The sequence below is a fragment of the Prosopis cineraria genome, unplaced genomic scaffold (assembly GCF_029017545.1).
Source record: "Prosopis cineraria cultivar Desert tree isolate PC_DT_omini unplaced genomic scaffold, ASM2901754v1 PC7, whole genome shotgun sequence".
Classification (NCBI taxonomy): domain Eukaryota; kingdom Viridiplantae; phylum Streptophyta; class Magnoliopsida; order Fabales; family Fabaceae; genus Prosopis; species Prosopis cineraria.
This window is the reverse complement of record NW_026555338.1, coordinates 26,511,042-26,527,673: the sequence shown is the minus strand read 5'-3', so window position 1 is coordinate 26,527,673 and position 16,632 is coordinate 26,511,042. Positions and strand designations below refer to the sequence as shown.

General features: G+C 30.7%; 1 protein-coding gene across 12 annotated transcripts; it reads right to left on the bottom strand.

The window, feature by feature from the left end:
• Nucleotides 1-1,831: 1,831 nt before the first annotated feature.
• On the bottom strand, nt 1,832-10,834 carry LOC129315522 (nuclear intron maturase 4, mitochondrial-like). 12 transcript variants are annotated; one of them, XM_054959283.1, is made up of 6 exons: nt 10,668-10,817; nt 10,275-10,416; nt 7,554-10,015; nt 5,254-6,598; nt 2,535-2,630; nt 1,832-2,436 (listed from the first exon to the last, which is right to left on the bottom strand). In XM_054959283.1, exons 2-3 carry the CDS (start codon nt 10,360-10,362, stop codon nt 7,704-7,706), a joined length of 2,400 nt encoding a protein of 799 aa, XP_054815258.1. In that variant the 5' UTR covers nt 10,363-10,416; nt 10,668-10,817; the 3' UTR covers nt 1,832-2,436; nt 2,535-2,630; nt 5,254-6,598; nt 7,554-7,703. The 12 variants fall into 12 exon arrangements, 11 of the variants coding, with proteins under 11 accessions (XP_054815258.1, XP_054815255.1, XP_054815257.1 ...); XM_054959280.1 differs by having other exon boundaries at nt 1,832-2,630; nt 5,254-5,412; nt 6,489-6,598; XM_054959282.1 differs by having other exon boundaries at nt 1,832-2,630; nt 5,254-5,406; nt 6,489-6,598.
• Nucleotides 10,835-16,632: the final 5,798 nt, after the last annotated feature.

Below are 16,632 nucleotides of genomic sequence, written 5' to 3'. Positions count from 1 at the left end.
TTGGAAAGACAATGAGATGGCGTTAACAGTGTTAAATATGTTGACTCGTGACTAATGTCATTAATCTGTGTAGAGTTAGAACTATGAGGCAGTAAATTAATAGTGTTTTCCGCCCCTTTCTATGACATGCTTCATGTTTCAATCTATTAAATTATAATACAGTTCTACTTCATCATAAAAATTAATGATGTTAGTATGTTTAATATGTTAGCACCACCCAATCATTCTTTTAGATATATTTAAAAATAAAAAAACTTATGTTACAGACATGATAAGCTACAAGGATTTGCAGCAATTTAAAAAAAAAATTATTACAAAGACTTATTTCAAAAAAACGTTAAAATATAGGAAATAATAGTTATATTTTCTCAAAATATTTTTTTAACTGTGTAGAGCTATTATATTCAATTTTGAGTCACAATAGAGTATTAAATGTAGAAGCTTTTTTTAACGAGAATTTAACATAGTGAAAAATTAACTCATTTTATCCCAAAAAAAAAAAAAACAGAACCAACCCATTCTATTAAATCTAAGCTTTTTTGGCACCTCCCATTAAATGTTGACCTTGAACTCATCAAATTAATTTTATATGAATATTTGATTTTCAATTTATTAAAAATTCATTTATAAAAATAGTGGTAATTATGTTATAAAAACACAAATAAAAATTATTGGAAAATTTTGGTCCTAATAAAAGAAACTAGGATCATAAGCAGTTCAAATTCTTATGAATGTAAAAATATCTTTAAAAAAATTATTTTTAATTAAATTTAATAATATTTCGGGTTCGTTTCACATCAATAGTAATATTAAAAGAAATGGAAAAAAATAAAAATTGTTAACAGTCACATTCACACTGACGTTCATGAAGGCGATATCTCCAAGGTGACGGATGAGTCCGTTAGCTATTATGATTATCTCATCTCAAAAGCCATTAACCAATTTTTTTTTTAGCTCCTGCTGTCTTCACGTGGCAATCATATTCGAAGTTGTTAAGTAGTAAATGTGAATATTTTTTTAATGGGTTTCAAATTTTAGTTCATCAATTGTAATATTATGAGATATTAACCCTTTTTTTAAAGCCGAATCCCATTAGTAAAAGCTATTAACTTTATCACTTTCTCTATTATCCCATCGATCTGTTGCTGCCGCCCATGGGAGGTTTACACATTTTTAAGTAATGTTTGTTTTTGGCTTTTAAAGAATATAAAACTTAATCCAAAAGGCACAACCTTTGCTTTCCAAGAAGTGTCACACTATGATATCCTAGTATTTTGGGTGACATTCATCATCAAAAATATTAATTTGGATTTTCTTAATTTGACAATCAACATGACAATTAATTATCCCCTCCTATCGAAAGCATCTAGATCAAAATTGAATGGTACAAATTTAATATTATTTTATTTTTATATTTTAATACATTGTGATTTTAATAGATATAGAATTTAAAATAAAGACAGTTTTATAATAGTCACTCTAACAAAAATGATTTTTTATATAAAAAAATTACAACTTAAAAATTGTAATTTTAAATCGTTAAAATTAATTTTAGATAATCTCAATTTCACCTTAATAACGAGCACAGAAACTCATTGGACATCAATAAATATACAAACTGAGTTGTTTTGAGATTAGTTAAGATGATAAGTTTGAGATATCAAGTGAAAGTCTAAACTCTAATTTTATTTCTGTCACTTTTGAAGCACAGACCTAAAACGCAAATAATTTTTATTATTCATTTTTTTCATATGTTAGTTTGTTGAATATATACATTCTTGTATCTATGTATCTCCCCAAAATATATAATATATATATATATAGACACACATTCTAAAATTTAATATTTGTCTATCCGAGGAATCATATCGTATCTCACGTTCACACATCCCCTTGATTGTGCATGAAAGTTGCATACTAAATCTCTCCACAATATAAAAATCACAATCAAACGATTCATCGATTATATGATAAAAATAAACTTGAACCCCCAACAAACATCAGAACTTCGTAATAATAAAACAGGGAAAACAGAACTAGAGAGAAGTAGCCGGCCTCATAAGCTCCAAATGGCACTTGTTCTTCCTTTTCTTTGACCTTCATTAATGGATTCCCATATTAATATCTGAAGAACTCAGCTTTATAACAAATAACAGCATAGGAGGAAGGAAGAAGGAGAAATCATTGAGATATGGCTAAGATGATGCCGTTTCACAGGAGGATGGAGAAGGACGACGATCTCATCCTTTTCAAAGATTTGCAGAAGAAGAAGCGCGAGAATGAGCGAAACTCGAGCCTCCTTCGTCCTGTTTCCTCAGATGACTATGAATATGACTCAAAGGGTGACAGCAACTATCTGTTTCTTTCTATGCTTCATTTCATCTTAATCACTGGAATCACATCTCTTCTTCTCATTCACTGATACCTTCTGTGATTCTGGGGAACATTGCTTGACACCCACTTCATTAATAATCAAGCCAATAAGCTTGTGAGAAGTAGAAAATACAGAGATTTTCAGAGTAAGAAAATGTCACCGGATCAAATAATAGACTGTCGTTATGGAGAGATAGGTTGAGCAGCTCTTGAAGATATTAGAGTGATATTTCAGGACAATTGCATGCTCCTTCCTCCTGCAACAATCAAGACAATAAGATATGAGAGAGCATAAGTGTAGAGATTTTGGGAGTAAGAAAATATTATTGTTATTAATATTCATGACCATAGAGAGATAGGTTGATTAGCTCTAGAAGAAAATGCTGTTCATTGCACTGATTCTTTCTTGACTTTCCACCTTCAGTATATGCTTGTATTATAGTGTTTGACATACACGCAATAAAACTAGGAAATATTTTGCAGGGAAGTATTCACTATACAGAATTCCTTCCGGGAAGAAGGAATCTAGTTGTGAGTTTCTAGCAGAAAACCACAAGAACGATTTTGATTGGTAAGTACAACAAATTGTTATTTCCATAAAAAAATTATGGAAAATTAATCATTTGTTTTATATAATTTTGATTCAATTGTAATTCAATCCCTAAACTTTGATTCATTGTAACTCAGTCCTTATAGTTTTGACTTGATAGTAACTTAGTCCCTGAACTCTTTCTCAGTGCAACTTAGTGTGCGTGTGAGAGAGAGAGAGAGAGAGAGAGTCATGATTCATCGCTTCTTTGGGTTTGGGATATGTATTCGACAAACGGATGATACCAGGAGAGATTCTTACATAAATATGAGTGAATTTTTTTAATGGATAATGATCATATGTTGGTAATATCATTTGTATTTACTACTTCAATTCAACCCAATGCTTGGAATCAAACTTCTATAGCTACCTCTTAGAAACAAGTAAGAATTTGATCCTTTGCTTTATTTCTATTCTAGTTAATCTTAATTCTGACATTACTATAATATTGACAATTTTCTCAAGAACTGAATGCTTTTATCTGTATCTACTGCATATTTCCTCCATCTATTTTTTTCCCTATAGGTTCCAATCTAAATAAGAATGCTAGTTTTAATTGGTTAGTATTTTATGTCATAAATATACCACATATGCATGCGTAGCCTTCATTGACTTAATCTACTTACCATAAATAAAATCAGTTTACCTTAGAATTATTATCAATAATAAAGAAGACAGCAGTAAAGACACATCACATGCGCACACAAAATAAAACAAATCAAAGAAAAGAAAAAAGGAAGTTAAGTTTAGATTTTGGCATTATAACCACAAAGAAGAGCTTTTGGATCTCTATTTTTTGAGTCATTAGAGAATATTGTAATCATAGGGTTAAGTTAAGAAGTTGCAAACTTTCTATTACACATATATGATAGAACCAGTATTTGGGCATTTCTGTTTGAGTTGTATGAGATGAAATTCTTGTATATGGTTCTGATTCTGAACTTGTTTCATTATATTTATAAGAATAATGTTAGTTTTATTTTCAAATCAAGGAAATTAATGTTTCCAGTAACATGTGAAACACTAGGTTAAAAACACCCCCAGCAACTCCTCTATTTCCATCTCTAGAAATGGAACCAGGTGCTCCCACTGCTTCTCAACTTGTTGTTCAAAAGGAGTTACCAATCATGCAGCCTTTTTCAAGGGTATGTCATTCATTTCTTTCTTCATATCTCTCTGTCTTTTGTCCAAGTCATGCAACTTAATGCATATAAAAAAGGAACAAGAGTCTAAAATTTTCCACCCTTCGTATAAAAGGAAAGTCCTGTTTTACCCTGTAACTTTTAAAGAAAGAGCTGTCTTTTGCCTTTTAGATTCTCCAACTAGACGTTGTGTGCGCGCGCGCGCGCGCGTAATGTGATGGGTACCCAAGTAGGATGGAGAACTCTACTCAAGAACTAGCTATTGAGGTGGAAAAACCAATCCATTTAAATATCTCAATCAGTATCTTATACTACTCAGTATGGGACTTGGTATACCAAGTCTCCATCATAATGCAATTTATCTTTGATTTTTTGTGTAATGCTGTGGAGAGCCCTACCTCCCTAGAGGTTGAAATTTTCATTATTTGATGTGCTTAGAGATTTTCATTTCATTAAAAAAAATGATGGAACTAAGAATTTCAAAAGTGCACCTAATGCTGAAATGGCTGAAACCCTCCATATAATTCCCCTTGGAATAATCCATTTTCATCACATGAATATAGCCAACATACTGCAAAGCTTTCTTCCTTGTGGTCTAAGCTAAATATGGGTTACTGATAAACAGTTTGTAAGAGGTTTTGACATCTGAGTCTGAGAATCTATTTGCCAGCATACTTACTTAATTGTTTTAATTACTAGATAGAATTATTAAAAAGAATATTTGTTAACTAAGCAATATTCCTCTTGTAACCTATAAATGATTGTCATATTAATCAAGTTGATGACATGAAAGAGGTTTTGGAACTCAGTTTGCAGGGAGTGAGTTGGAGGCCTCAAAGCCAAAGACTAGTGAAGGTAGAGCAAATCATATGAATTCATCAAAACCAAAACTTTCTACGAGATCAATAACCCCCAGTCATAACAGACAGAGACCCAGCATTGTCAAGAACAAGACAAATGAACAAGAATCAAACATTCTCTCTATCAAAAACAGCAGTAATAGTAAACTTCATGTGGCTGCTACTGCTTCCAATGTCAAAACTACCATCCAAAAGCAAGGAAGTGATGTTGATACCCTAGTTTTAAGCCTTAAAAAAAGCCAGGAAGTGAATGACTCAAAAAGGATGCTTAAAAGTAGGGGCGTTTCACCTTTCCTGAGGTCAAGTGTTGTAGCTCATATTACAGAAGAATTTCCTGACAAGGCACCAGCAAATCTACGGACAGATCATCAGTCAACATCTGCTACTCGAGGAAGAATTAGCAATCCAACATCAACAGTAGCAGGGTTTCGGAACCGTGATACTACTCCTAGAGCAAGCAGACAATCACATTCACCATCCCGTAGCGTTTCCAATGGTTGGAAACAATCAGAGGCAACCCAGAAACAATTGAGAAACCAAAAGGAAAGATCAGTATCAGGCACTGGAGAAACTAGAGCACATGTCATGGGAAGTAAGATGGTTGAAAAAGTGGTGAATGCTAGAAAATTTGCCACCACTCAAGCTGAGAGAGAAACAAAAGCCAAGCCTCTCAAATATAGAGCATAATTCATCCTCTCTAGCACTTCGATAAGCTAGTGGGAAATAGGAACTATTATGTCAGTTGTTTTTAAATGTCTAGAAGAGATATGAAGACAAGGATGCTCCAGCAGGCAGTGAAGTTTTTGATGCTTTGCATGGTTCGAAACATTATAGAACCAAGTTAAGAAGAGCTGCTAGATAGAAATTTTGAAAAGTTTGATTTGATTTTAAGAAACTTGGATCATGTAAAAATTTCTATCTGCCTTTTTAACATGGAGGTCTTACGTGATTTCAATCAGTTAACATCAGAAGCTAGCTCATGTAATCAACAAAATTTGAAACTATGTTCTGGAATATATCTAAAGTAATACTGGCCAATCATTCTCTGTCAAAATGAATGCTCTAGTTACCCTTCTATTTGATTCTTTAACTGGCACTTAATGCTTCAGAATTTAAGAAATCAAATAAAACTTTCATCTAAGGGAATCAAAATAAAACTTGATGAGTCTAACAGGCCAACATTATAGTCATGCTTTGAGTTAACTGCTGCTGACTCGGTTGGATTACATAGTGAAATACCCTTAAAATCATTGAGACAGGAAAGCAACTGCTAAAGAACATGAAACTACTTGAAATCTTTTACTTCATATAACATGGATGAGTAAACCAGAGAGAGTCATAAGAGTTTCTGCTATATTTCTAAGACATATCATTTATGATAACCACAGACTTGCTTCTTGTAGCTTAAAGCTGAAAATTTGCTCAGCAAAAGTGGCACAGTGATAAAATAGGAAAATTGGCAAGATATTTATAACTCAGTCCATTAATTGAATCATTCCCTCTTCCAGCAAAATGGATACTCACACGGACTAAACTAAAGGAGGGAATGAAGACTCATCTTCCTTAATCCCAAAATCCTCACAAGAACGCCCCATCTTTTGCCATACATCTGTCTTGGCATCAAAGATTGCAGACTGACAATTTAAGCAGACACAAATAAGGTGTCATTGGTGCTGGGCAATCCAGACATGACCATGTAAGTAAGAACTACCTTAGAAAGAGTATTAAAAAAAAAAATTTCTCATTTGAGATGGATGATGAGTTGTTGGTCTATTTTCTTGAATAATCCTCTAGACATACAATCACATAAATAACCAGAGCTTCCCCTCAATTAGTGCTTAACTCAACTCAAATCTGAATTAGTTGGTGGCCTTGAATACCAAAACCAAATGATTCATTATTGGGAAACAAAAAACAAAAAAAAGCAGCAGCAGCATCTAATGGAACACAATTGCCCACTTCACAAAGATCAGGGGCTTACTTGGATATACATTTAAAAGTACTTCCATTTTGGATTGGGAAAAAAAGGTATTTTTGCCTTCTTGTTTGGATGGTTATGCTACATAGTAAGAATTTTGCAAGAGATATTATATGAAGCATAAATTGTTAAGCATTAGGATACTGTGATCAAAAGAACTCTTTAAATACAATTCATTTGGCTACAAAATTTTATAACAAATTTTCTTAAATAAAATTTTAATAAGATATTCAAATATAAAAATAACTTATAATCTTAAAGTGTAAATATTTTAACATTTCCAAACCTATATGGATTAAAATATAAATAGCATTCCACAGAATTAATAATTGTAAATGTGTTTTAACATCTCATAATGCAAAACATGCCCTGATCTGAAGCCATCAACCATCATATAACAAGCAAGCGAATCTATCACTTATAAGCCTATCCAAGCAGGCCCTAAATCTAAAAATGGAATTTAGGATGACAACAAAAGCTCCATAAACCATTACCAAAAATCGAAGACAAATTTCTAGAGCTCCAATGCCTAGAATTATATAATCTGCAAATGATTGATCAGAATGAGATTCATGAAAGTAAAAATAGTCATAAGTAAAGGAGAGAATCACCTCGGGATATCAAACAAAATCTGCTAGTAAGCTGAGATTTAAATTTTGCACCTCATTTGCAAGAGAACCTTTAACATCTTCAACAAACTGATGTAATATATGACCATAATCCAAATAGCCTTATAAGGAATCTCCAATAATAGATAGCGCTTACTTCCATGCACCAAAATCAATGGACTGCAGAGATATGTGACCCAGGTACAAATCTTGCAGATGTTGCTTGCATAATCCAATTCGTCGTTTATTCAAGCTTGGATGGATGCAAGTTGAAAAGCCAGTCTTCCAGCTTGGAAACTTCTGCCTTTCCATAACATGAAGAGTATAGACACTTGGTGCTGCGGATGAGCACCCAATAACAAAACAGTTACAAGGTCTTGACTGTGTCACTAATCTTGCCAGAGACAACAAACACAAACCACTGTAGGAAATTCCATACATTAATGACTCATTATTATCAAAAGCTTCAACATCCAAAGTTTCATTTGTCATCTTATCCTCTATCTCCTCAGTTAATGGAAGCCTGCTGAGTTCCTGGTCAAACCGCTTCTCTATCTCAGTTTCATGTATCCGATACTTCGCTGCTAAAGTACGGATACATGATTTCCGAACTTCAACAGAAATCAAGAGCTTTACCTCATTAAAGTTAACACAATTCTGATACCATCTTAGCCAGCGGCGTACAATCCCTGAAAACCAGTCAATAATTTCAGCAGTATCTTGCAAGATAAGTAAAGTAGCAGGGCGGGGGCATCCATTAGATGTGACCAATCCATATCTCTGGAGACGTTTTTTAATAGCACATAACGGAGCAATAATCTCAGTTTGTTTAATTTCAAGTTGTGTTGAGATGTCAGAATTTGATAAAAGCTGGAGTGTAGAAGCTGTCTCAGAAGATATATACTTATCCACCTGTTTTAGAAATTCATAATATGAATCTTTAAGCTCTTGGGGTAGAGATGGTTCAGCAACACACTTAGATAGGATGATTTCTTCACTTGCAGCATTTTTAGCTTGAATAACTTGCATCCATATCTTCATTAAGTGTTTATACCAATGGTCAGTTTCCATTCCAGACTTACGGAAGCATGAAATGTTGTTTAGCAAAGAGCTATTATTAGCTAAGTGTTTGATTTCTGATTCCTTAACCTTCTTTAAACCATGCCCCAGCCATTTCTTCCCAATTCTAGTTGTCCCATAATTCCAGGCCTCTTGCCTTTGTGAAGCAAATAATTCAATTTTTTTCTTTAACTTGTGAACAGCTTTAACCGCAGGACTTTCTCTAACATTTCTTCTAATTGAAGTTCCCAGAAAGCGAATAGTATCAGATCCATCACAAGGTAGTATATCTGTTTGGTCATCCACATCCAGGAGCAAAGAGTCCTTCAAATAAGTTTGGATCTCAGACTTCAAACTAACAGCAGATTCTCTAGAACCAGAAACTGCAAAAAATATCTCATCCATAACTCGGCAAGAGTATACTTTGAGACCAGGAGTCCCTTCAACTAAGCACTTAGGATCATGACTTTTCAACTGTCTCCTAAACCAACTGCGCAATTTGGAGCATGATTTATCTTGATCATCACAACTTCCACCATTAATAGCTTCATATTTCATTGACAACCTGTAAAATTCTCGATCAAAGAGGTCAAAATATATATTCATGAGAATAGACGATAAAACCCCTTCTTGTGGAAGACCATGGCCCTTTGGGAAACCTCCAAACTCAAAATTCAGTGCCTGGGCCTCAAACATGCCCCAAATCATCGCATATAATTTTGGGTCTTCTATTTTGTCCTCCATTTCTGAGACAAGCTTAGTTAAGACAGCAGCATCTAACTTTTTGGTTACATGCAATGTGAACCACCAGTCAGGATTCAAGATCCCTTTGCAGATGTACTTTAAGGCTGTGGAGTGTCCCCTGCCACTTCGACAACCATGTGAAATTTTGGAGAAGTGTGGCCTATAAACAACTTCCAAAGTAATCCTGATAGCTTCTTGGAGAACCTTCAACTTTAAATTGGGGAGGACAAGAACATCTTTCTTCACACCTCTTGTTGAAATAGTGAAGGTATTGGCAGTGACATCAAAACTCCCATGGCATAGCTGTTCTGCCAAGGTATTGAAAGTGCTGTCATAGTTCAAATCCACATCAACATTAGAGTTAAGCTTCAGACAATTGTAAGCATCCTGAAGAGTTTCTGGATTGGAAACCACTTTTTCCATTACGTCTTGAAATTTCCCGTTCACATATTGCTCCTTGACTCTCTTTTTAATGCGGAATTCAAGCAATCTCTTGAGCTCCATTCGACTCTTTGCCTTTTTCTCAACAACTTTAGAAGATTCCTCAACAAGACTGGCCAGGTCTTTTGCCAATGTAAAATTCCCAAATTCCTTATCCATGTTATCATTAGCCAATGGCATTGTTGAATAGGCGCCTTCTTGTATTCTATCAAGAGGTTTACCTGATACAATGAATACCAATTGTCTCGTATGCACAGGAAACTACCACTTCAAGTCTTATTTAGTCATAAAAAACCGAAAGTATCTTATAAATAAATTAGACAATCGCTAAGTTTCTTTTTCCTTAAAAAAAAAAAAACATGCCACAATCAGAGTTCGAAACAGTGACCCAGCCTCCCAAGTTTCAGTGCACTAGTAATGTTCAGCTGCTTGCTTATATTATTAACTGTGGAAAGGGAAAGTTTGAGTGAAATAGCTTACCCGTATCAATCAAAAGAGAAGAATTGGCGCTGAGAAAGTTCAGACTCTGAATTATGCCACATTTCAGAAGCTTTGGTCTGCAGATCATGATTTCAGAGACAGCGCCACGTTATGCCAATATGGGAAGTTCCATTCAATGGGTCTAGAATCATGTAGAACAAGAAAAATGTGAGAGGAAAATTAAGATGTTACAGAAAAGAGACCCCAATAAGTTGCCAACTTGCTGCTTAACCACAGAATAGTTCATACTAGTAGGAGGTAAAATTTGGAAGCTTTAAATTTCAATGAAAGCTTGCTACGAAAGTCTAAAGTAACAGTTAAAAACAAAAAAGAAAATGAAAAATGGTGCTGGAACCTTAAAAACTACGGACTCAATGCGGAGCAATAGATTACCCAGGAAATTTCTCAGACGTTCAAAGATACAAACGAGGTTGACTTTTTTATTTTCGAACAAACAATCCAAAACAAACACAAAAATCAAACAGGGAATATGTAGAAACCAACAGAAGAAAATCCGAGAAATTCTGAGCTGCGTTCTGGACATTCTCCCCAGTCCTCCGCTGCGTTAGTGCGTTCTCATTTATTTATTTTTTTTTCCAATTCTTTCTTTGTTTTTTTTCCAGGAAAAATGACAATCACAGACCACATAGAGACATTAATTATAATTAGGGATCACGAAATTTGAAAATCTTAGAAAAGGATCAAGCCATAATTAATGTTTTTTTTAATGCCCTCAATAAATAAATTATTTTATTTTAAAATATAAATAGAAGTAAATATGAAAAGATGGTATTAATTTAAAAATAACTAATTACTTTATTAAAAATATGATTCAATTAAAAATATCTTATATTTTTTGACGGAGCGAGTATTTATTATGGACACTTAAAAAAAATACATTAATTATACTTTAAAATACTAAAAATATTTTATATTTTTCAACATTCAACCTCTCAAAAAATATCTTACATTTTTAATCGAGAGATTATGGCATTTCACTCAAAACTAAATATTAAATTATTTATTTATTAAGAGATTTTTTAAAAGAAAAACATATTAATTACACCCTAAAAGGTGAAATATTATAAATACCTTATATTTTTTAATAAAATAAGTAAATTATTAAATTAAAGGGCACAAAAAAGTGGAGTTGTGATTTGATATTTTCCATATTTCTTTTTTATTATTATACATAAAGGAAAGGCTCAAAGTATCAATTCGTGATTTGTCTTGTTAGAGCAAAGGTTCAAGTTCAAGCAGAGAGCGTAGCATCTCATGAAAACCCAGCATCACATTAAGGCCTCTCTTAGCAAAAAAAGTCTACAATTCTTTATCTTGTGCTAACATCTTTAACTACCATTCAATTGAATTAGTAATTTTGATAATGGCACATGAGACATATAATAGTTGAAAGGATTTAGTGCAAGTGGTGGGAGTCAAGATAACCTTGTCTAAAAGCTAAAAGTGGTTATAAAATGAGATCTAAAAATTATTGTTTAGTTATTTTTTATAAAATCACAATTAATTTAGATTCTGTCTCCTTATCACAAGTTTAACATAAGTGATAAAGAGATGCTTTGCATTTCAAAAATCATAATAAATGTTAGCGTAATAACAATTTCTCTTTTGTACCCCTCTCTAATGTCCTTTTCTATGAATTTTTTAACAATTTTTTTGCACTTTTTTCTTATTATATCTAGTTAAATTATCAAATTATTTTTCTCAATTTAATTTATAGTGCTATTAATTTTTCTAATAATTTTTAATTATATCATTCATTTTATTATATCTTTTATTTAAAATATGAGGTATTATATTTAAAATAGACAATTCACTTAAAAATTTCACCGAATCATTGATGCATATTATAAAATCTACCCCCAATATATAAAAATATAATCAAAATAAATTATCATAAATTTTAATTTTTCCTAAATTTTGTAGGTTATTACATTTTTTTCCTCTTATGAAAATCAATCTTCTAAATTTCTAAACATACAAATCTCAAAATTCAAATAAATGGTAAATTAAGGATGTATATATTGCATACTTGAAAAGAAAAAGGGACATTACAATTTTCAAAAATCCTCAACCATGCATAGGCATAATTTTAATTGAAAACATTCCAAAGCATACTTACACAGATATACCCAAAGGATCAAATAAAAAATCTAAGTTCTGATACCATTCTGTCACACCTACAATAACAAGTGTGACTAGCATGAAATAAATGTTAATCTTGATTCATAAACCTAATCCATATATATTTCTAATTACAATTGAAAAAGATCATACACTTCAATGATATAAAATCAAATGATATTGTGATATTCATGACTTTCTGAGAAGATTTTTAGTAAATCTTTGAAAGAAAGTTTTGAGCACTATTAAATAACTAATTTGAACATATTACAAGAATTACTTCCTCAATCTTTATAAGAATTACAAGAATGATATCATTAAAAATCATATCATTCATTTTATTATATCTTTTATTTAAAATATGATGTATTATATTTAAAATATACACTTCACTTGAAATTTTCACTGAATCACTAATGCATCTTGTAAAATCTACATCAACATATAAAAATATGATCAAAATATATTATCATAATTTTTAATTTTCTCTAAAATTTTTTGGGTTATTACATTTTTTTCCCTCTTATGAAAGTCAATCCTTCAAATTTTCAAGCATACAAATCTCAAAATTCAAATGAGTAATAAATTAAGAATGTATATACTACATACTTGAAGAGGAAAAGGGACATTATAATTTTCAAAAATCTTCAATCATGCATAGGCATAATTTTAATTGAGAACATTCAAAGCATATTTACACAAATACATCCAAAGGACCAAATAAAAAATCTAAGCTTTGATACCATTCTGTCACACCCACAATGCCAAGCTTGACTGACACAAAATAAATGTTAACCTTGATTTATAAACCTAATCCGTGTATATTCCTAATTACAATTGGGAAAGATTACACACTTCAATGATATAAAATTAAATGATATTGCAATACTCATGACTTTTTGTAAAGATTTTCAGTAAATCTCTGAAGGAAAGTTTTAAGTACCATTAAACAATTAATTTGAATGGATTACAAGAATTACTTCCTAAATCTTTACAAGAATTACAAGGATGATATAATTTTTAATTATATCGTTTATTTTATTATATCTTTTATTTGAAATATGATGTATTATATTTAAAATATATATTTCACTTGAAAATTCCACTGAATCACTAATGTATCTTGTAGATTCTACCCCTAACATATAAAAATATAATCAAAATACAAGAATTATATCAAACAAGTATTGAAATAAAGAGGTAGATATCTTGCTTGTTTTAAACAACTATTGAATGCAATAAAATAATAATTTAAATTTATATCAAACAAGTAGAGGGTCCCTTGTATAATGCAAATGAAAGGATTGTATGATTCTAACATTTGGTATACAAATAAATAAAGGATGTTTCATAATAAAACTCATTACTAAAATAATTATAATATGCATAAACATATGTATCCTGAATCATGTTTATTTTCTCAAGATAAGATGACAATACCTCAAATATCTAAGTTATCTTAAGCACTTCAAATACGTGGACATGGATAAATATTTTCTAATAATCCAATACAATACTCACAATATAGAATGCTGAAATAACATTATCAACAAATGTGGGAAGCATATTTCAAACCCATTAAAATAGCAAAATAGACTTTAGAGCAAAAATCCCAAGATAAATTTATCCAGGAATTTAAAATAAGAATTTCTTTTTAAAAATAGAAATTAAGAAGAAAATAAAATATTTTTCTAAAAAACAAATTCCTTTTGAAAAATCCATAGAGCATGAGATTTCTATTACAAGCATAGAGCCCACATGAGTAAATCACTAATCATGTATGGTTCGTAGACTAGGTATGGATATATAATCTATGAAAATAAGTAACAAATCCAGCACAACCTAAGGCTACAAATCTCAAGTGCAAATCGAAGGCTAAGAATGTCAAATGCAGCTTAAAGGGTATGAAAAATAGGCATGTTATGTTTGATTCCACCATAAGTATTCCCAAGTACATCAGAAATCAATCCTTCAATATATGAAAATATTTATTGAAAAAGAATCTAAACCATATCTAGAAGGCAGAGTCAAAAATTTTTATTAAGGAGGGTCGAGATGACAAAATATATATAATAATTAAAAAAAAAGCACATATATATATATCACTGATAAAATATAAATATTTTAATATATATATATATATATGTTTATATTTAATTTTACACATGTATAACAATATTTGTGTGTGTGTTTTTTTTTAAGTTTTTCTCATCGATTTTTTATGGTATAAAAATTATTAATTATTATATTTACGATAAATGTTTTAGCAATTTCTTTATCAATAGGAATTATCATTAAATTGGTGAAAATGTTATCATCCCTATAAGCATTAAATGATTTAAATATATCATTAGAATTTAAGTTTTGATCAATGTAATAAACTATATTATTTGTTTATTGAATTTACTATTTAATTTTTTTAATTAATAATTGTAGTAAACACATATAGGAACATATTAACAATGCTCAATTGTTATAAAATTTTTATGTCAATGAGATCAATTGTCATAAATTTTAATAACTTGATTATTTTAAAAAAAGTAAATTTTTTTTTTTTGGAAGAACATCTTCATCAAATTTCTTAACTTTTAGATAAGTAATTTTATAATAGATATCAAGTGCATAGAATTCAATATATCTTGAGATTTTTGTTACAATGTTTAACAAAGATTGTTAATAATAATTCTCATAATTTCTTTTATTAAATATAAAATAAAAGTAAAATAAAATGACATCCATATTTAAGAGCATATATAACATTATTTTATTAGATCATATGATAACCATATCTTTAAATTACTAAAATAGTTACTCTATACATATGTCAAACACTACATATATAATTAAAATAAAAATTTAATCTAATATTTCATAACTTTTATAATGTGTTAATTCAAGAGAATCTAAAATATATAACTCATATATTTTATTAAAAAATTAAAAAATTAGGAGGGCTGTGGCCCTGTCGATCCTCCCTCTCTCCACCTCTGCATATCTATAAGCGGTTTTTCCAAAGTTTTCTCTATAACTTTTATACGCTTTAAAAAAAGTCTTTAAAAAAAAAAGACCCCTGACAAATAGTCAAATATTTAAAATTGTGATTTAGTTATATTTTCAATTAAGATAGAAAAATCCTCTTCTATGCGTAAATTGTTTTGCTAACAAATTACAATACTCATTTCATCAAGCTCAACCCAACCGGATGTATATAGCAAGTACTGCTTTCAATTAAAAAATAATTGTAAAATAAACTTTCAAATAGACTGGAATTTCATACAATACCACAATGAGTCAAGATTCAGACATGCTAAGAGCCAAGAGAATGAAAATATGTATGCTTGAAACTAACAAAAACAATAGAACAACATTCCATATGTACTGAAATTCAAGCTTCCCTCACTTACCCCAAACAACATCGACAGAACAGGGGAAGGAAGAAGAAGTTGACGGCGTGAATCGGACCTCCGGCAGTAGCTGACCAGCTCTTTGCATGCTTACTATCTATGTACAGAAATAGGGAGAAGGAAAAGGAAGGAGTTCCGACGGCGTTGAAAATGGAGAAAGAGGAAGCGCCACGAGCTTGACAGAATCCACCGCAGAGGTGAACGAATGGCGACCCCCGCACACGTGCGTCGGTGAACAGAAAAAAACTTAAATTTGGTTATTTCTCTTTTTTTTTTTAAAAATTATTTGTAGTACAGTTTTAAAAATTATTTTTAAAATAAAATAAAATAAAAATTCATTGGGTATAATAGTTAATAATATAATTATTAATAAAAATTAACTGATAATGATAATTATAAATAGTTAATAATAATAATAATTAATAATAATAATTGATTAAAATAACTATAATTTTTAATAATTAAATGTAGTATATTTTAAAATAAAAAGGGAAAAGAACATAAAGTTGTTTAATAAAAACAGTTTTGGAAACAACTAAATGAACAACACTTATCCAAACAAAATTTTAATTTTTTCTGGTTTTTTAAGAAATAAATTTTTAAAATAAAAATCAAACAAGCCCTAAGGGTCCCCTTTCGTGCATTTTGATTCCTGACTTTTTTTATTATTATTACTTTATTTTTTAAATGACGGCAAAAAATGGTAACTCAAAGGCTGAAGAATAAAATAAATATAAAAATCCCTTCTGAGCTAATTTTTCTAAAATTTCTGGGTTATTACGTAAAACTCCTCTGATTTTTTTTGTTAGTCA